This window comes from Pterocles gutturalis, unplaced genomic scaffold (assembly GCF_000699245.1).
Source record: "Pterocles gutturalis isolate BGI_N339 unplaced genomic scaffold, ASM69924v1 scaffold43282, whole genome shotgun sequence".
NCBI lineage: Eukaryota > Metazoa > Chordata > Aves > Pterocliformes > Pteroclidae > Pterocles > Pterocles gutturalis.
This window is the reverse complement of record NW_010111749.1, coordinates 1-21,674: the sequence shown is the minus strand read 5'-3', so window position 1 is coordinate 21,674 and position 21,674 is coordinate 1. Positions and strand designations below refer to the sequence as shown.

The window sequence follows — 21,674 nt, the reverse complement described above, 5'->3', positions numbered from 1 at the left end:
CCTGCTGTAACCTGGAGTCTGTCTGGAACTTAATTCTTTTACATGAGGTGGATCAAGGTGTGTGATTTGGTATGCAACATTTAAAGTATAATTAAATAGAGCTTCAAATCTGTGAATATGTTTAGTCTTCAGTATTGGTGTAGGACCTTTGAATCTAGCTGTAATTAATTTGACTTATTGGTGTTAAAATTCCTTATGGAGAGAAGGAAATAAAATATTAATCATCTACACATTCTGAAACCAACTGAGAGAGAAATTGAGATTACAGAGTTCTGTAAGAGCTAGAAGTAAATGAGCTGAAAAGCTGAAAGCTTGACCTTGTTTAAGCAAACGGGAAATTTTGCCATCTGTTTCTTTGTTCAGTGCCCTTTCCATTGGGTCCTCTTGCCTTTGCATGTATAGTATTTAATAGTATTACAATGTGACTGATAAGATTTTTAATTTTTTTTTGTTGACTTCAGTTTTATAAGTAAGATCTCAGGGCTTATTCTATTAAGAAAAAACATTTATTGAAGAAATAGCTGGGAAAGGCAAGACTTTTAATATATATTTTGAAAGCCAGCCAGTTACCAAGTCAGCAAATTTGACAGCCAATTTAAGAGCCCCATAATTCCTCTGAAATGCAAAGAAGGGCACTACACCAAGAATAGTAAAACCTGTGTCATTTAGTTAATGATTGTTAACACATAACATGGAAAACCATGGTTTGTTGTAGGGAGTCAGGAGGTCTGAATTGTGTTCCCAAATCTGCTAGTGACTCAGTCTGTAATCTGTAAATTATTTAGTCTTCAGATTTGACTTAACAAAGTACTGAAGATTTATCCATGTCTTAAGTAAATTAATATTCCTTATTAAAGTTCGGTGAAATGGGTTTTTTATGTCATAATTAGTTTTGTTCCCATGGAAAATAGAGATAGTAATACTTGATAACTTGAATACTTGAAAGTTTACAGTTTGGGCAATGGAAAAATGTTACATGAATGCTGAGCAGTATCACTAATATACACAGCACAAGAATTTTTGGAACTCCTGAAAAATTTTAAAACAGAAATTGTAATATTCTTTAAGAGTCTCATAGTATGGCAGTAATTTCCTAGTGTTCTGAATACAGGATTTTTACTAGTAAACAGTCCAAGTGAGAGGGTGCAGTACTCCTAACTGGCCTTGAGGAGGAACGTTTGAACAATATATGCAGGCAGCATCTCTTAAGCTTTATAAGCTGAAAGAGGGGAGATTTAGACTCCCAGGCTGCCCAGAGAAGCTGTGGATGCCCCATCCCTGGAGGGGTTCAAGGCCAGGCTGGATGAGGCTTTGGGCAACCTGGGCTAGTGGGAGGTGTCCCTGCCCATGGCAGGGGGTGGGACTCGATGATCTTTAAGGTCCTTTCCAATCCCAACCATTCTGTGATTCTGTGATTCTTGCAGAGCCACTGTGGGGCTTTATTTTAGGAAAATAATATACAGCAAATCACTTGTTACTAGATGCAAATTGCAGTCTTCAAAATATAATTGTGCATTTAAAAAAAATCATTATAAGCATGTGAGTTATGAGGAAATTCTGTCTTAAAACAAGAATTGCATTTGACAAGAAAATTTTGGAAGCTTGTTGTATGGATTAATTTTTAGAAATTATATTTTTAAAGCCTTTATTTTTTAATTAGTATTTTAACGACTTTAAGAATTAAGCCTTTGTTCTTACAATGACTTCACAAAAAGATTTAAAACCCTAACAGTCGAGAAGAGATTCAGAATTGGCTATTTGACGCATGCTTTTTGTTTGTGTCTTTTAAACTTATTAACACTATTTATTTCACATATAAATATTATAGAGAAGGGAAAAATATTAAGGTTCCACACCTCTTCTTTAATTAAGTGCATGAGACCACAAATGCATGGGATCAACAGGAAGATCTTAATTAAAAATAAGAATGGCAAAATTTAATATTACTGAAGACCTAAGAAAATAAATGAGTTGGAGAGAGCAAGAGGCAAATCTTTGGTCTTCTTTTTTATCTTTTCCATTTATTTGTTGTCTAAGGGACATAAAGTGATTTTTTTTTCCTTGCTAAGTACTTCACAGGCCACTTTTATTTCTGATGGCTTCTTTAGCTTCATGTATCCAAGGACTGTTCTTTATGAGGTTATTTTGAAAAGAAAATGATGGGTTCTGCTTCTGTCTTATTTGTCAGATAGCACTTAAGGATCTTTGTGTTCAGCAGTGTGAGTATACAGCAGAGATATAGAGCGGATCAGCTTATATGTGAGGAAATTTTATGTTTTACTATAGAAGGACGTAGTAAAAAAATCCGATTGGTACTAGTGCAAGTTCATCTTCAATAGCGTTATCAGAGAAACTCCATGCTGCAGGTGTGCTGATTTTATTTTAATTCAGTGTGTTGCCAAGAAGCCTGTAGTGAGTAGATTGTCATGACACAGACATACTGAAAATCTTCATATAGTCCACTTAAGCTCTAATATCGTTGTTAAATGCAGAAGTAAGAGTCTGTGTAAGATTACCTTAATTCAGACAACTCTATGTATACTCGCCACTGGCTTTGTGGAAGGATGTCAGCTGAAACCAAGACGGTAGAGTTTAGAGCAGGCCTTAACAAGGGCAGGGGATGCTAGTGACAGGAAATATCTCTGTTTTGGCCTCTGCTGAATTAGTGTCCATATAGGGAGTGTCTGCTCACTGTTTTAACCCAGCTGTAGCTGAGCTAAGAAAGGAGGCTTGAGCCAGTTATTCCTAACATGCAATCTCAGTTTTGCTACTAACTTGTGTCCTTGGGCAAATCACTTAATCTCTGTGCCCTGTTTACACAAGCATTAAAAAAGGAAATTTTTTTCTACCTCACAGACATGTCCTAAGTGTTTATTAATGTTGGTGCAATGCTTTGAAGTTATAGAGTGCTTTGAAGTTTTTGTCCTTTGAAGTATTGTTTTCTGACTTCTCAAAGATGAACATTTATTTCTTAAATTAACACGTGCCCGTGTTTTCTAGCTTATTTTATGTTGCTATGTCATCATCAAATATACATTTAATTTTCTCTATTTTAATTTCTCAAAGATGAAAGCAACCCAAGCTGCACCTTGCAAGTTGTAAAAGGCCCATGTGCGGAGCTGTGGTCCTGGGAGGTTGGAACCTGCAGAGGTCACCATTTCTCCACCGAGGCTTTCCCACTCCGAGCCTGGAGCCTGCAGCTGCGGTTACTGTCTTCTGCTGAAACTGCATGTAATACAGCTGAACGACTTCCAGTAACTTCTTATGTTCTCTGGGGCATTTTCTTGATAAAATTGATGGAAAGCCAATCATTAATAACACGGTTTTACTCACCGTGATATTTTTATGTTTCCCAATGTGTACTTTAATTTCATTTAAGACAGTCACTTGCAGTAATGCCAACTGTTCATTGGGAACATATCTCACTGTAGAATAACTAGTCTGTAAAAGATAATAAAGCCAACGTCATTATCTAAACATCATGAGGGATGGAGAAATATAGCTGGGTAATCAAGGCATTCTCATTAATAAACATGGCTCAGGAATAAAGCTTTGCTTTGGATAACCAGAAATCTAAGTGTGGCCTAGCTGGTTGAGGTTGAACTATATTTAGGTTTAGCTAGATTGAGAAACAGCACTGTTAGAAGTGTTCATGATGATGATTAGAGTGTACTTAAATGACACTGGAAGAGAAGCTGACTAGTCAGAATGTCTGCAAGAGAGACAAAATGTAGTGCTTAGTTTTGCCTAAAGATTAACTGCAGTAAAGTAGGGAAGTCAGAAGGGGAGCTTTGGCACTGAGAGACCTTGTTTGTGTTAGTCATATTTCTGTACAGAGAAGGCTTGGGGCCTTCCTGGTGCTGAGAAATCTCTACCCTGGCTGGTATTTAACTACGAGGTGTTCCCTAGAGTAGTGCCATCCTCTGAGTGGTGCTGGCACACACAGAACATGTGTATCATCAGGGGCCTGAGCGGGGGCCTGCTGGAGGCAGGGGAAAGCTGATCTGTCCAGTCTCATGTTTTGCATCTCAGCCTAGCACACTGGGCTCCCAGCTCATCCTCTCTGCAACTTGTGCGCTGGCAAGGCATAACCACCCCTGCAGAGCCCTCTGCCAGGTCCTCTACTTGAAAGAGGTACCTCACAGAAGGCACAGCTTCCCGCCTTGACCACTCTTTATAGATGCTTTCAAAATAAGTAATAATATAACAGCTGATATAATAATTCAGGTATTTCATTCTATTTCCAATACAAGTCATGATGTTATCCCAACACGACAGTACTATTTCCTCAAGTATAAACAAATAATCATGTTAAATGCTGCACCCGTACAATGCAAAATGTTCTTTTTTCCAAAAATTAGCATGTACTTTTATGAGGTTCCCAACTTGGGGTAACTGAGTGGATAATACGCGTCTGCAAAGTGCTGCTGGTGGCTGTAAATGCTGATAGAGCAGGCTGTCTGTCTGGATCGAACGGTAGGAATGAGGCTTAACATAACTCAGCCAAAGTGAGGATTAGGATTGTTTTTCAGTTTACTATGCATACATTAGTGAAGTTGAAGAAGAGTGACCAAACTGCTTAGAAACCATTTTTTGCCATTCAGGTTTATTGAATAATTATATTTGCATATTTTTCCAAATTTCTTCATGGAGTTACTTGCCAGGTAGTTTTCTGAGAAGCTACGTAGTGGAGGTAGAAGGAAAAAAGGCTTTCTAATTTATCTTCACAGAGCTAAGGAAAAGCAGTGTTCTTGTTTCAGAACATAATAAATAAAATAAAAGTTGGTTTGAAACAAACAGAAAAAATGTTAATGATATGATTAAATATATATTTAGCTACTGTAATTTTCATAGTACAGAGTAAAAAATATAAAATTTCTGTAAGTGATAAGTATTATTAGTAATTTGTTTCCATACATATTTATTCTGCAGAAGTCTTTACTGTCACAAGCTTAATTTAAATTTGAGAACTAATTTGCCTGTCAATCTGTTGACTGAACCTGCATGGACACTAATACTGGTTTTGTTAATGAGGAGATACAATTTTCCAATTCATTGGTTTCAAGTTGTATCAGGGTCATGATTTTTATAATAATTATCATTTTAGAGGTTTAGATGTGTCCTTTCAGACCAGTGCAAATGAAAAGCAGTTATGGCAAAATGATAGCCCTCATATTATTAACATAAAATGTAAATGATGTCAAAGTATTAAGTTACTAAATGCTGAGGCAGCTTCAAGGATCAGCAAAACCAAACGGAGAGAAGGCCAGGGTTTTTCTCCAAAATGGGCAGATTTTTTTTCCATTTTAAACCAAACAAGCCCTTGTGGTTTTGAGTCAGGAACATACACTCTGTCAGTGAAAACTTACAGAAGGAAATACTTTGTAGAAGTTCTTTAACTGTTGATGACCAAGATCCTTGTTACACCCCCTGTACTTACCGGGCTAGCTAACCTTACTGGCAGCATTACTCCCAGAAGGTGAACATGGTGGTGCCACTAGATCTCACACAGAAGCCTTTTGGCCAAATTTGCTTTGTAGATATGGAGTAATTTGTGAAAAGCTGTTATGGATTTACACCAGTATGCAAGCAGAATTTTGTTTCTTACTGATTATAAAATGCTTTAGATATGACTAGAGACTAATGTGACTTTGAAAGGAAATAATGTTTTGCCACATCATAAACCAATTTTAATTGCTATTATTTATTAAGTTATTACAGTTAGATGTCAAGCATCAGACATAGTACAGACATTTACCTAAACAATGTCTTGCTAATGAAGTCTACACACACACACTTTGAAATTCTGCTCTCTCTGAGGAACCCATTTACAGTAAAATGTACATAAATTATATTTATTATGTCAAAAGAATTTTCAAATACATTTATTTTAGTTCCACAGCTGTTTTTTTCTGAACTTGAAGAAACCTAAAACTTACTTCAATTCAGTGTGGAAAACAATATCAGTATTTTTTTGTTCTGGTAAGAAAAATTAAAATTACTTTTAAGAAAACACAGCATGTCTTCTGAGTTAGCAATAGTAAGCTTTAGTTTCTGGTGATAGCAGCGGCAGCAGCAAAAAGATACTGTAGTCTTGCAAGTGGGAGAGCAGATAGTAGTGAACAGGGGCTCAGTTAATTCCGTCTTTAAACACATTAGAGGGCAATTGAAACACTTGGGCCTGGCTGAGTCTAATCGGTCCTCCTGATAGACTTCTTGTAATACATCAGAGAAGATTCTCTGCATCTGTTGCCTTCTTGACAGCTGTCATTTCAGGCCTCCATAAGCTTTATTATTCTCTTTTTCTTAATATTCTGGCTTTGTTTCTTGTTTCTCTGTCAGTTTGCCTTGAAAATGGCTCCTGTATTCTCTGCTCTTTGAGCTTGGGAAGGTGGTAATTACATTGTGAGTCCTTTAGGGGTTTTTTAATGCCATAGTTTTACGGAAGACTGGTAATAATTAGCATAATTTAAACAAAAATTCTGTGCAAGCTTATTTGTGACCCTCAAGTGACTCTAATTCCTACCTTACTTCTTGGCTTCTCAGTTTTTCAATGGCATTGTTCACTTCAGTATGGAAAAGCAAGGCAACTCAGCATTAAGAAAGATTGCCTGGCAGTGCTGCTTTAGCTTGTCTTCATTACTTTGTCTACAAGTCTCTATGTAGAGAAGAAGTAAGCTGATTTTGTTTGTTTCATATTAAATGGCTAAAATATTTTTATTTAAATGCCACTTGTCTTAATATTCATATAGCTATCACTAGTACATCTTCACTATTCTATCTAAATCTCCCTGCCTATAGCACTTTCCTAGTCTTTAGATTGTTCAAATTACTCAAGAGGCTTGCTTGTAACCACATTTTAAAAAAAATAGTATTTTTTCCTTCGTTCTTATGGAAAAAGATATGGAAGTATTTAATTTTTTTTTCTGTTTACCCTTCTTATCATTCAGTTGTGCTCCATCCTGACCAACTAGTTAAAAATGTCTTGGATTTTTAGGTGCATTCAGTTTATATTTGTTATGCATAAAAAATAAGTTTAGCTCTCCTGGTATAGCTAAGCTAGAAAATCATTGGTATATAATTGTTTCTTTCCTATTGGTGTTCTAATCTTTGGTGAGTACCTTTTGTTCGTTTTCACAGTATTTCTCATTGCCAGAGGGTTTTCTGAGGCATATGGAGTTGACTCTTTCACATGTTATCTCCTCTTTCCAATTCTGACAGGTTCCCCTGTCTTCTGTTTGAATCCTCTGGCTTCGACTGCCTGTTTTGGTTTCCCCGAGAATGCATGTGTCTTCTTGCATGTCAGGATCTAGATCCCTGCACCTCATGTTAGTTCCAGTTCAGCAAAGTCTGTAATTATACATTGAACTATAAGAGAGGTGCCTCAGTGGAGCGTAAGTTTGACTCCCAGAAACTTTAGTAGGACATTAGCAGCTCTTATCTTTTTGTGGATTCTGAATTATGCTTTAGCATTAAGGAACTGATTAATTGGAGAACTGAATCAGGACCTCAGTTATTCTTCTGTCTGTTTGACTTGGTGAGAAATACCCTTGTTGTTTTGGATAGCTCCCTAAATCACAAAGTCCTGACAACTCCTCCAGATTCATGGTGTTTGCTTTCCTTGGCATATCCCAAAACATCCTTCTCTGTTCAGCTGCACCTGTGATATTCCAGCAGCTCTCTTTGTTCCCAAGCCATTATGTCTTCCTACTCAAATTTCCATTCAAAGAGTGATTCATGCAGCAGGGGAAAGGCATGACCTAGCTGCCCCCTCAGTTTCCATCGCTTTGCAAATCATTTGCAGTCTAATCTGAACCGGAGCTTTCATTTCAGACTTTATTCCCATTCCTGGAACTAATTCTTTTATTCCTTACCCCTGTAGCCTGCACTGTGAGCAGAGAAACGTTCGCTGCATAAAGAGGCTTTTTTTTCCTTTTTTTAAACTAGTTTTGGTCACAGGAGCAATGAAAACACATCAGCATGGATTTTCTTTCCCCTATGAATGCCTTTTCTCACAGCAGATGAATATACCTGTGCTGTAGCTATTCTGGACAAAGCACAAGCTTGACTCATTATACCAGCATCTTTTTATTTTTTTTTTCAAATAATAGCATTTACACTCTGAATGTCTGGTTCTGATGTCCAGCTGGAGAGAATTGCACACCTCCACCAACAGTCTTTACAAGAGCTGCATCTTCTTCCGTCATTCCTTCTAATGCTTTTGATGTCTTCCGTTGTCCCCTGTATTACTTTCCTCTTCATCCTTTGAATAGTACTGCCTTATGCCTTTTTGAATCTCCTCTTCCACCGTTACGACTCTGTCATCAAACACTTCCAGCTTCTGTCTCCTTTACTATGCACTAGAAGCATTCTCTATTTGAGGAAGTTTTTTAAGGTTTGGAGTTGTTTTGTTTTGTTTTTCCCTTGCCTAAATAGCAGTTCTGAGTTTAGAAATTGTGTTCTCTGAGACTTCTGGGACTCCTGCCAGGTGATGGGGTGGATGCTGAAGAGGCATCTAGACCCCCTGAAGTCTACCTGTAGGTATATTTTCTGCTGCTGTGTTCCCCAAACTCTTTGGCTCAGTATGTATAGCATAATAGTACACAGAATAGTAATATTTCCACTAGGGATTTTAGAAGACCCAGTTTAAGGAGAGAATAGTGATTTTTAACAAGCACTTGCACAGTGAATTAGCTGTAATAAATAGAGAGATGAGCTAGAGAATCATCCTTCTTTTTCCCTTGTGTCAAAAGACATAGGGAAAGCTTAGTGTCAGCTAAAAGTTAATATAGCTTCATGAAAATGGGATCAACATGACATTAAGAAATTAATGAAGGAATATGGTAGTGACAGCTCAAGCTGTATTAGTAACTTCATGTTTAATTCAATAAAATATCACTATTTAAAATTTATTTGAAGCAGACAGAGCTTGCTATAGAATTCAGAGCAAAGCTATTATAGAGTATACGTGGCCATGGCATGCTTGCTAAAAATATTGGCAAATTTAGCTTAATGATAGCAGCTTACATCTCAAATATGCATTTTCCATACTGTTTTTGTTTGGTACCTGTATGACTTTATTTTTTAATCTTTTCTATCAAAAACTCTTAAACATCTTTTGCATGCTGTAGGCTTGCTTTTTGTTAGTTTATTTTACAACAGGTTGCATTAATGTTATCTAGATTTGACTTTCAGTTTTGCATGGATTGGCACCAAAACCGCCAGGATGGTAGTTTGTTCCCCCTTCCCCTCTTTTACTCACTGGCATAATTTCCATCCAACAAAGCTTTTCAAAAATAAGGAAGGAAATGGCCTTCCTGTACAAGCTTCCCGTGAATCCTATCCAGATATAAAAGATTTGTGTAAAAGCTTGGCAGGCAATCCCAGCATATGCCACTTAGTGACTTCCTTGTTTTATGCTATCATTCCCAATACAGCAAATGAATCTGAAAATCAGAGTAATTTCCATTCATTTTTGAGTAAGAAATTTTAAATGGTGAATTTCCTATCTGTATGTAACGCCCACATTTTAAATTAAAAGTTTTGAATGCTGACAGCATTAGTCATAGGAAATCCTGTATGAACATCCAGCACTTAAGTTGGACCTTCCCCTAGATCACACCATAGAAGGAGTCTACAGAAAAACATTCTGTTACTGTCAAATACTGCATCGATTTTTAACCCTTTACATGCCATTGCATCCAGTATGAATGCTTTTTTTTTCTAGTGCCCATTTCTCAATTTCTTGTGATCAAAATGGTATTGAAAAACTATGTATTTCAATGCCAAAATTTTCTGTATTTTAATAATACACCAGTGGCACTCTATCGATACATATGTATATGTATATATGCTCCCCCATGAACACCAATAGTCATCAGTATATGTGATTCAGAAGAAAATTAATTTTCATTAAAAATATTGTTTTAAAATATATTGGATATAAGGGAACCTAGCCCTTCTAATAGCAGGATGTAGAATTTCTTTGTAATTGCATATATATGGTTAATTCTCATACCTGCCACCTGTCCTCTTCTGCAGCTGTCATTAGAATGGTGGCCGTCACTGTCAAGCAACATAGTACGCAACTGGCAGAGGTAAAATTTTAAGTTAGGTGTATCAGCTTACATGCATTCTCTGTTTGTGAGACACATATTGTCTTGGATAAAAGTGAGGTGGGATAGCAGGTTACCATAGACAGCAATTCACATGCACCTTAGGTGCTATGGTCGTAGTCCGAGTGGCAGCGTGACTGCCACTGTGCTCAGAGGAGGACATGAACTTCAGTGTCAGCAGTATGTTACTACCTTAAAGAACAGACTTGTACCATGACACTGGGAGGACAAATATATTAATATTCATGTGTTAATTATCTGCATCAAGCTGTATAGCTCAGTAAAAATGGAAAGCTAAAAAAGCCAACATAGCTTTGTAAATTAAACCATAGCGTGGTCAAGGCATGAAAGTAACATATACAGCTATGTTGCACAGGATCATTGTCATATTACATGGGTGAACCAATTTCTTTGTCTTTATTTGAAAGGAGCCATCCCACTACGTACATTGTATCTCTTTAAAAAAAAAAAAAAATCCTAGTTATAATTCTCATTTAGTGGGAAAATCCCACACATGTTGAGTTACTGTGGAACAGCTGGCTTAAATTAAGGTTTCAGACTTAAAGAAGGAATCCCAGAGCATAAAGTATCAAATAATAGCTAAATTCAAGGTTAGGATGAAGCTTCTGATGTTAGGCATGGCAAGCATATATTAGGCAAATCAACTTAAAGAATCATTTTTTTTGTAATATGGTGAATTGTAGTACTCTAGTTTTAGATCAAAATACAGCAATGTTTAAATATAGTTTAATATAGTTAAATAAATTACTCAAAATACATTTTAATATATTATTCATAGGTGAGAGGCTTTAGATTATGCAAATACTGATGGATGACAACAAAAGAAATAGAAAGCCATTAAAAATTCTCAGTATTTGATAGCTCTACTTCTGTTATGAGTCTTAAAGTCTCTCTTGTTAAAGAGAACTTAAAGAGCCTTTCTTGTATTTTTGGAGCTTCAACATTATAGATAATAATTTTTGGTTGCATAGGCAAAAGTGATAATTTTTACTGGCTACATGGAGAGTTTCTGTTTGTTTTCAACCTATACTTATAAAACTTCTCTTTTTTAACTCATAGACTCATGGAGTCATAGAGTCATTTAAATCACAGTGTAGATCTCCGTGAAGTCAGTATTATTCTGAAGATCCAAACCAGAGGGATGATTTAGGCCAAGACATAGTTCTTTGATTTGGGGCTTTTTGGTTTTGTTCTTTAAGCCAAGACCTGGACTGCCTGGAAAAAGGAGAATTAAGTTCAGTACTTCTCTTCTGCACCGTGGGTCTCCCATGTGCTTCACACAACCAGCAGTTACAGAAAATCACGTGTGGGACTTGGAAGTAAGTCCTTGTGTAAAACTGTAGGTGGAATTTGAACTCAAATTCATTTGAACTCGAAATCACTTATTGTGCTATTGTCTGATGTGAACCCCCCAAACACCGAGGAATCTGGTTTTATTTTTGTATGTTAATTGCTTGTTCCTGTTCTTTTACAGCTGTACAAGACATGGAGGTTTATTTCTTCTTAATGCCCTTAGATCACAGCTGCCACTACAGAAGTTAGACCCTCCTGAAGAGGCAGGGAAAGGGTGAGATCGTTAGTAGGGTGCTTTCACAGACCGATGTGCTATGATGGGCAGTGGGAATACACTTTTCCTTCTTGGATTGGACTGTGGATATGTCAAAACACTTAGAACTAAATTTCAGGAGAGAATACCATTAGAAAGGCTACAGAAAATCCAGCTGCAATATTCTTCAACTGAGCTGCTGGTGTTCCTAATTTGCAACAGATTTGGGAATTGAGCTGTTTCTAACAGAAAAAAAATAACTTCATAAGATCTTTCCTTCCCTGAGCTTATTGCTTTGTTTCTTTTGTCACTGTACTTTGTCACCGTTACCTTTAGAATTTGATTGGAAATATAACTGCCTTTGCTAGTAGCAAATAGATACTGTAGATACCAACATTTTGTTCACCAAGTTGCCACGTTGAACCCGCGGGTACATAACCATGGCTGCAACAACAATTAACATTGAGTTAAAAACTAAGCCTTTCTCTTATTGCCAGTCTGGCGTTTCCTGTCTAGTGAAAAGCACAGAAGCAATTTCTGCACATAAGAATGATAACACAGTAAACAGAGGGGGCCAAGGAAATAGCTTGAAACTAATTTTGGGTGTGCTGGTCTATAGGGTAAGTAAATTCAAAACAGACATGGAAGCCAATATCAGGAACATGTGCAAGAAATTCCATTTATAAGACTTTGAATAATAACCTCACTGCCCTCTTAAATAATTTTAAATATATATGCATTAAGCTAGTCATCTAACAAAAACAGTTTCATAAGCAGGTATACTAAGGACTCACAGTTCTCATTCAAGTTAATGGGTGCATGAAAAATGTTTGGTGTGAAAGTCAAACTACATTTTATAGGTTTGTCCATATGGGAAGTTGAACTTGTTTAACCAAAAGTGTGAATTCAAATTAAGTTAGTAAAACTGGTGCAAAATCTGCCTGGGCATTTTTGTAGTGTAACTTAAATTGGGAAGAATGAATTTAAGAGCTCTGACTCAATCTCTGGTAATTTGAAGATTGCTGGTGAGCATTTATTTTAGAAGATGCCACATCCCTACTCCTTGTACTTGCATTTATGTTCCGCCTCCCCTATTGCCCCCCATCATTTCAGGTGTTTGCAGAGCTGCGTGATTAATTGAATAAGGGAAGCAATGCAGATTAAAATAAGTATCCTGCAATATTCCAGAAAGTGCTACCAGCCCAAATGAGGGAGTGGAAAAGAAGAGGCAAAGGAGGAGGGAAAAGGTGGCTGCTTAGGCTGGCACCAGTGTGAAAAAAATGCTTACACACATCAAAGCTGAGCTCCCTAAGGCCGGGAGCTGGATCTGTCTGTGCTTGCCTGGCAGTAGCAGCCCTTGTAGTGGTAGTGGCCAAATGTTCAGCTACTGCAGTCCACAAAGTGATATATAAACCTAAACTGCTTTAGTGGTAGCTTCTTTAAACACCACAGCTAAAGCTACCTGGGGTCATGCAGCAAGGCCCCGAATTATATAAAAATCAGTAAGGTAGGACTGTGCATACTTCTGTACCAGTTTGAAACAATCAGATTTAAAAAACTAGAGCCATGTAACTTTCTTATGAAAATAAAAGTTTGGTCTGAGGCTAAGGAAATTTGTCATAAGAAAAAAAGTCTATTGGGACAAAATGTTTTGCCCTTGCTCATTTTCTCTTTCTTTCTTTCTTTCTTTCTTTCTTTCTGTTCTGGAAATCCTGACATCCCTATTTCCCAACATAAGAAGATACTATGAGTTTTAAACATGTTTTCTTTCCAATATATTTCAGTGGCCTGATTTCCAGAACTAGTATATCCAGCATCTTTAGGATTTGTGCTGCTTTTTGGTAACTGTCAATCAGTATTTTGAGAAAGAATCAAATTGGTCAACTTTATTGTTACTTTTGCAAAATTACACAGAAGCAAAAGCTGTCAGTAGTTGTGAAGCTTAGTCAGGGACACTTCCCTAAATATACTAGGTGGTTTTGGGATTGCAGAAGTGGGAAATAAAATTCAGAAGTCTCTAACCAAGCTAATGTATTAAAAGCACAGATAAATCTGCACAGAGAAAACCAGCCTGCTTTTTCACAGGTCGCAGCCCTGAAAACTGATGTAGTGGGAAATTAGAGAAAGATGTGCTGCTACCTACAGTACTGCCCTGGAAAGATACTGGTATAGAAATCCAGGAGGAACCTGGGGAAAGACCACTTAATTCTGCTTATGTTCTATCATTTAAAGAAGGAAACTTTGCTGTTAACTTTTCAGGGGTTAGCTTTAGTCAGTAACCTTCTTGCAGACTAACTGTAAACTCTTGTACAGTCAGTCCTGAAGTCAGCTATACTTATTGTATAGCTTTATATAGTTTTTATGTAATTTTGCATATAAAAGCACTTTGTTAACTAATTAGAATATATATATTTAGAAATACTTTATCTGGTTCAGTCAGGAAGCAGGGAGAATTGACAACCTGTACGATAGCAAAGCCAAACAAGAAAACTAGAGATGGATTTTGCCTTGAGAATGTGGGTTTTTTTTCTCCCCTTCATTATTTGGGTCAGACAGTTGGTGATTATTTAGCATGATAAAGATCATATCTTGACTGGGGCCTTGAGACACCACTGGAGGGTTCATAGTAAGTCTTGTTTTTAATTACTTCTTGTAAGAAGTTTTGAACAGTTAGTGTTTGTATAAGGAAAAAAGAGTGTACATTATGTATATGATGCAGTAGAGTAAAACTTTGCATATGGAAATTTGTTCATCACTAACACGTGGTGGACGTTTGCAGAACTTTTCTGTTAGTAAAAGGATGTGTCTCCTGATTCTAATCAGATAATCAGTATACCGGACTTTCATCCTATCTGACTAGAGGCTCCTAAGATAAAAAAAGTAGACTGCTGAGGCATAGGCACTTCCAATTAGCAATTTAGTTTACCCCAATCACACGAAGAGCTCTGTGCTTTTCTGTTAACCATAAGGAGAACCTGTGGTACCTCCTCAACTAGATAACTTAATTAGGCGTCAGAAGTTTAACTGAATAAATCCTGAGCTATATCTTTAAAGTGTTTTGGCTTCATTTAAAAAGGAATTTGTGTTTGACTTCTCAAGGTGAAAATAAAACAACAATCAAAGCTTGCAAGGCTGGTGCAGCAGCTCACAATTTTTACTACTGTTACAAGTTCTAAAACTCCTTTTGGACACAAATAAAAATGAACTTTTCATAGTTGCCAAAGCACTTTGATTTGTGGTCACACGGAGGTCAGAAGCTTTGAGAACTGCATCACTTGAAATAGGTAGGCTCCAATTTTGGTAGCACTAGGCAATGCTTTTAAACCTACCAGTAATCCATTCAGTGGAGATTCAAAACTTCTTTAGTTATCTCTTTTCAATATGAGTGCTACGTGAATGGCTTTGTGAGTTTGAATAGCAACATTCACTGGGTTACGCCTGCATCATGCATGTTTTCATGACTTGTTACCTGAGACATAAAAGCCATGATAACAGCAGACATCTTAAAGTCATGCCCACTAATTCATCATCGTGGATGAGAATTCATAAAAAATAGCCGTGGACGCTTGCTTTTGAACCCTTAGTGTCCTCTGAAATACCTGTGGTTATTCTATGATTAAAATTATGCAGGATCACCCTACTCATTGCAGTGATTCTTTTAAGAATTCAGGGACACTGTTAAAATTAATCTTTTTTAGTATATTTGCATGATAGCAGGGAGACTCTTCTGGCTACTACACCAGGCTCAGCAAAGGCCCCTGTTGCAGGCATCTGTGCAGCTTGTTCCAGGACTGTTTGCTTTTGAGCTCCACCTGCTGGAATTGTGTCCTGTTTCTCACATCTTAGGTGTTACTATGGCTGCCAGGTTTCACAGGAATTGGTTTTAATTTAAAAGCGAATAAGGAACAAAGTTCATAGTTCAGAGGAATTTCCAGCAAGTAGCTGGTCATTTTGTTTAAGGAATCAACCTAAAAATTGCTTGGAGAACACAAAGCTCAACACAAAATAATTGTGAGACAGGCAAAGAAATACTAGTTCTTCCACTTTTGTTTACAGAGTTAATTTCTAGGTATTTTATAGAGATTTGGATTAGTCAGGTCATTCATACCTTATGAACCTCTGTGTGAGATTTCAAAAATAGGCTACACCCTTTAGTCATTTTTCTGAATTAGGTTTTTGTTTTGTTTTCCCTTAATGTGTGTTGTTACTCTATAACTAAGAGAATTAGCAGTGTTTTCAATATTTAATTAACTTTTTAAAAAGCCATTCTTCCCCATTGTAACTGTGCTTCTAGTATTTCAAAATATTTAAGGACAGAAGGGATCGTGATGAACATCTAATTTGATTTCTGTAGTTCCATTGTTCCTTAACAAAAATGTACTGGAAAGAATAATGTGCAAAACTGGAAAAGAGGGCCCTGCTGTGCAAAACCACTCTAAAACTGTTTAAGTAATCAGAGGCTTTCACGGTAAATTATATGATGGCTTTCTACAAGTTTTCTTTGTAAGAAGCACCATTCTCTGTTCAGAGGCTATATTAAATTGTTCATGCCAACAGTAATGTATATGTGTAGGGTTAGGATTGCCACCAATCCTTGGGTGCAGACATGGGTGTTGGCAGTGTGTGTAATGCTAAAGAACAAGCACTTCTCTGGAAGAACTGCCTTCTCAAAAAGCCAACCATCTACACTTTGAATTTTCATTTTCTTTACTTGGAAGGCTAATACTACATTCTTCTTCCTGGTCCTAAGCTAGTGCTAGATGTTACTAAGTTATATTCTGTTTCATAATGGGTTTGTGTATATGGTAATTTCAAACATTATTTCATTGCTGTCCATCTGCCTGTTAGCAATATTTTGTGTTCACTTAAGATGTTTGCAACTTTTGTTTTTTCTACACAGCAAACTTTGCCTGAACTGGTTTTAGTTTCTTGATGTGGGTAACTCTACGCTGTTATACCTAAGTCTTGGGAATAGGGGTGGAGAGAAGGAGATGCAGGACAGAGAAAGTGCTAGGCTTGATATTAAAGATAAGTGTTCTTTTTTTTTCAGTTCTGCCTTGTACTTCTCATGAACATGGTACACCGCGCTCCGCAGTGTACTCCAAAGATGCCCAAGCTTGTTCCAGCCTGAGCTGGTCCATCTGCCTCCGCAGTCTCTTCAGTAACACTGCCTGGACTAATAATCCCAGAGCCTCAGTCAAGGTTATTCACTCAGGCAGAACACTGTGCTGCTCTATAACTTCCAATTTTGATGCTGGTTCAGGCACCACACTCCACCGTGTAGCATCTATACATGCTGTGTGATAGTAGATAAATGATGTAAGCCTGCTGTATGGTAACCTGGGTGTCTCTAAGTTAGATTCTTTGCTTGCTGCAGAGTTGTGGGGATAAGATCATTAATGCATATGCAGCAATGTACTTCACTGAAAGGCCTATTTACTTTTGCAGAAAGTAATTATTATAATGGATTTCTTAGGCTTCTGCATGGGACAAAACTGTCAGTCATTTTTCACATAGGTTTAGAGCGATATTGTCTGTATTTCTCGACAGCTTCCTATAAAATTGAAAGATAGCTAAGGCATCTCTTGGTCGCTAGATTTCGTTGTTAAATGGGTATGTGCTGCCTTAGGCTGGTATTTAAAGTGCCATGTTTTGAGGTCAGTATTTTTTAGACCTACAGGAACATAGGCAGTTCAGTGATGGGACTCTGTTAGTAACTGCTACTGTGTTCTGAGATTGAAACTGTCTGGTATGAAACTATTTCCCACTGTAGAATAAGATTGTTACTGTTATTTCTGTAATGACAAGTACTTTGGATTTAAAATTATTCAGTGATTAATCATGGTCAAACCCCCCTTGTAGCTCACTTCTGTTCATGGGATAGAAGTGTGAGGGTTTTGTTGGTTTTAGTACAGATCCAAATTCTAATTAATATTTCTGTCTCCCAAACACGTTGTTCTGATTAGAGGCTCTTTGCCTAGGCATTTCTGTGTAGCCTGCCCTGTTTGAAACCCTGCCTTTTTCTGACTTCACTTCCTGAATCCATTGACAACACTCACAGCCAAACAAAATACATGTTCACAATGCTGTTATTTGCAAAATATTCCCCTGTGAGTACAGCTGGGGCAACAAAAAGAGAGTTTCTCTCTGAATCTCAGAGAGAACTGACTATTCCTTACAGAAGTAAGGCAGATAATGCATTAGGCAATTTTAATCTCGGCAGTTAAGTGTTAAAACTTTGCATTTCACCACGTACAAATGTGTGCACATATTCATTACAGTTGTGCATATTGATCACGAAGTGATCTAGTAATATACTGAGTGATGAATTTTAATCTGTGCTGAAGTGAACTAGATAGCAACAGGCTCATAGCCCACCACACTGTTTACAAAACAGATGGAGGTGGAGGGAATCTAAACTTGCTTTGCGCTGTTTTAGGCCCAATCCTCAAACGAGATGCGGGACTAAAGAAAGGGTTCATCCAAGTCACCTCTCTTCTCCTTGTGAACCTGCATAACTGGTACTAAAATCCACCTTGCTTGACGGTAGATTTTCTGACTGGACACCAGTGGCTCCAGAACTGGAGCAAGTCAGGTAACTCATGTCACAGAAACCAACCTGTCAGAGAAAGTCCACTGAAGGAGCAGTGCTATTGCTCAGTAACATTTTTGTCTATGCTACAGAATGTTGTACTTGAGAGAGAAAACACATAACTGCAATGCTGAATGTCTGTGTGTGCGTATGAGGATAGGGTGGAGCAGACTGTCACTCAGCTGTATTTAATTAACATAGTATTTTATATAATGTATTTATTTTTTACGTAATTAGGTGATTAAGCAAAATGCTTGCTAGTAACATCTATTCCATAACCCAGCATTGTTGGGAGTTAAACATGCACCTTTGCAGGTAATTAATCTCCTTGCCCTGCTTATTTTGCTAGTTGGCACTTGCTAAATCCCTGTAAAACCACACCCAGCAGTGCTGTGTATTATCCCTCTGCTGTCTATTCCTACATATGGTCAAAATCAACTTACCTTCCGGGTTGCTGACATCAGCAAAATGTACTCTTGGCAAAATACAGTATCCTCCTAGTAACCCTTTGTTTGGTTGGTGTTGTTACAATTGTATTCCTCTGACAGCAGCAAACACCATCTAAACAGTGCCTACCTTGACACTTGAATTACGATGTGGAAGGAATTACCATATTATAATATTTTAAACATTAACACAACCCCTCATATGATAATATGCATGTAATATGGGGGGAAAAAAGTTAAGAGGAAAGATACTTCCGTGCTTCCTGTAAGGAACTCACCCACATTAGTTGCAAGTTTCAGGGTATCATTTCGATAACAGTAAAGGTACAATTATCCAGTCAGCTTGTGAAGTGACCTTAAATAAGACTGTCACTTCAATTAAAATTATGCTTATTCTTAAGGAAAAAGAGACATTTTTAAATACTTCCTACTCGAAAAGGTTAGCATTCACTAATAATTAATTTGTAATATTTTCTGGCTCTTTCGATAGCATCTATTTCCTCTTAGCTCTTTGGCTTTAAACAGCAAGCAGGAAAACATCTGGTCTCCCTTCAAATATATGCTTATTAAACTACGAGTTGGGTACAGTGCTGAAAATCCTGGTATAATAGTTGTTTCCACTGATGCATTAAGAAGCATGCTCCTAAGGTATAGATTTATATTGCCATAGTACTAAACCCCAGGATTATGTGATAAAAAAATCCATGGGAAATGCCAGAGAAGTTGCAATTTTCAGCAAGTTGCTGAAAACAAACAACAGGAGTTGCTGATTTTCATCAAGTTAGCTCTTTTCATTTCCCACTAGGTTAGTTTTCCCAGCTTTTCTGTTGCTGAAAAGTTTAGAACCCACAGCGACACCCAAAAGGGAAAGGATTTCAAGTTAGGGAAAGGGTTATAAAATTATTTTACTGTTGACAGCAGCCTTGTCATAACTACTAACAAACAAGGCTCACCTCCTACCCAGGAAGGAGCATAGGAATAAAGGTGAATGTTTCTATTTTTGAAGTCTACAGCTTTTTTTTTTTTTTTTCCCTCTTTTAAACACAAGCACTTGCCTTATCTTCTTGAGGGCATTAATTTAATAAAAGCATGTCAGATCAAGTAGCCAGTTGCTCCAATTATGGTGCAATTTCATACACTGGCTTTCTACCCCTCCACAACCTGTTTAAAGGTAACTTTCTAAACTGGGCCACTAGAATAGGGCAGGCAAGCTAGTCAGGTTACGATTGAGAACTACAACTTCAGGACAACTCAAAAAGTTGTGTTAGTTTAGCAATCAGGATCTAGCTTCTCTCCTTCTCACACATTCTCCAGGACATGCCTGTACTTACAGAGTAAGTTTAACATAATCCCTGCCCTTCAGAGTTCAGCATAAAAGGCATTTTCCCATCTCAGGTACTAGCAAAAAAGAAGTGTGAGGGGGAAATGCATTGTAATTATTTTATTTTTCTTAAATATAATAGAACCTTCTAGACTTTTTCCAGAAACAGAAACATAAAAAAATTATACTTTATTACAAATGGTAAACTCAGAGTACTAAAAAAAAAAAAGCCTCTTATTTACAAACAATACTGGGCAGTGCCCAAATAAACAACATAAAAATAACTTACAAAGTCATGAAGTAGTTTATTGACATTAATCAACTTTCATAAAATAAAATAAAAAAAGATATGTACATACACAATTTACTTGAAGGCAGGCAGAATAGTTCTTTTTGTTTATCAGCCTCCCACAAACCTCCCACCCACTTTTTTTCTTAAGGAATACTACAGAAAGCAATCTACAGTTTCTATTGCAGTTTAACCTTTAATACTGAATGATCATCGAATGTTAGGTCCATGCAGGTCTTGGTCAATGTTAAACGAAGATCTGACATCTCATCTGAGCAGGAACAGCACTTCTCGGAGCGGTGCTGGCCACTTCACTACTAACTCAAGCTGAAGGCTTGCCAGTCTTTCCACACATGCGCTTTGCAGAGCACAGGCAGGACTCAGCCTTTCAGCTTTTCCCATTAGCTTTATGCATCTGCCACTTTTGGTTTTTTGTTGTAGTTATACCACAGTATCACAGTTCTCATGTAAGACAGTCTCTTCAAAACGTTTGCAACTGTTGTGTTAGCATTAGCTGGCACCCGCTGTTGACATGGTTCATGACCTTCTGCTTAAGCTGTGCAACCTGTTCTCTGAGCATGTTGGCAGTGGATGCCAGCTCTGAGTTCTGGGCTTTCAAAGTTTTCACTTTTTCTTCCAACCTGGCAATCCTTTCCAACTTCCTTTTCCGGCATTTGGATGCCGCAATTCTGTTTCTCATGCGTTTTCTCTCGGCTTTGATTCTCTCCTGTGACTCCATGTCAATAGGGGACAGGGGAGGAGTTTCCCCTGGCATTTCAGGTACAGTCTGAGGCTCTTCTTTCAAAGCCTGAAGCCTGGGATGCTGCACCGGCATCTGGGGGTTTATGTGATGCTGAGGTGCATAGCCCATGCTGTTTGCGTTGTAGTTAGGTGCAGAGTTGAGCGCGTTGGGGTTGAAGTTGCTGAGGTTGGCATACACCGGGGGCTCGCTGTGCAAATTCGTGTTGAAACTACTGTTGCCGGCCATAGAGGACACAGGTGCCATGCCGCTGTTAACAGGTTGCGCGGCAGAGGTGACGCTGGGCATGGTGTTCTGGTTGTGCAGTTCCGCCAGGGCTCTCACAAAGCCTTCCGCGAACCCCTCTTGCTCGTCGGTAACATTTTTGGGGCAGAGGAACTGTGTCGGGGTCGGCGTGGTAGTGATTAACCCATTGCTGGACTGGATGATGAGCCGCTCCAGTTCAGGAGAGGCCAGTTTCAGGAGTCCCACATCGGGGGAGGTGAGGATGTCGGCGTTCTTGTTCCTCAGGTGCGGCTTCAGGTTGCTGGATGGGTCGGACAAGTTCAGCGTCATGTTTTGCTTTAGCACTTTGGCGTTATTAT

General features: G+C 37.9%; 1 protein-coding gene across 1 annotated transcript; it reads right to left on the bottom strand.

Annotated features, from left to right (window-relative positions):
- Positions 1 to 20,146: 20,146 nt before the first annotated feature.
- On the bottom strand, positions 20,147 to 21,669 carry JUN (jun proto-oncogene; the record flags this gene model as incomplete). Its single annotated transcript, XM_010073813.1, has 1 exon — positions 20,147 to 21,669. A coding segment is annotated over one exon (858 nt), but the record flags the coding sequence as incomplete, so codon positions are not given.
- Positions 21,670 to 21,674: the final 5 nt, after the last annotated feature.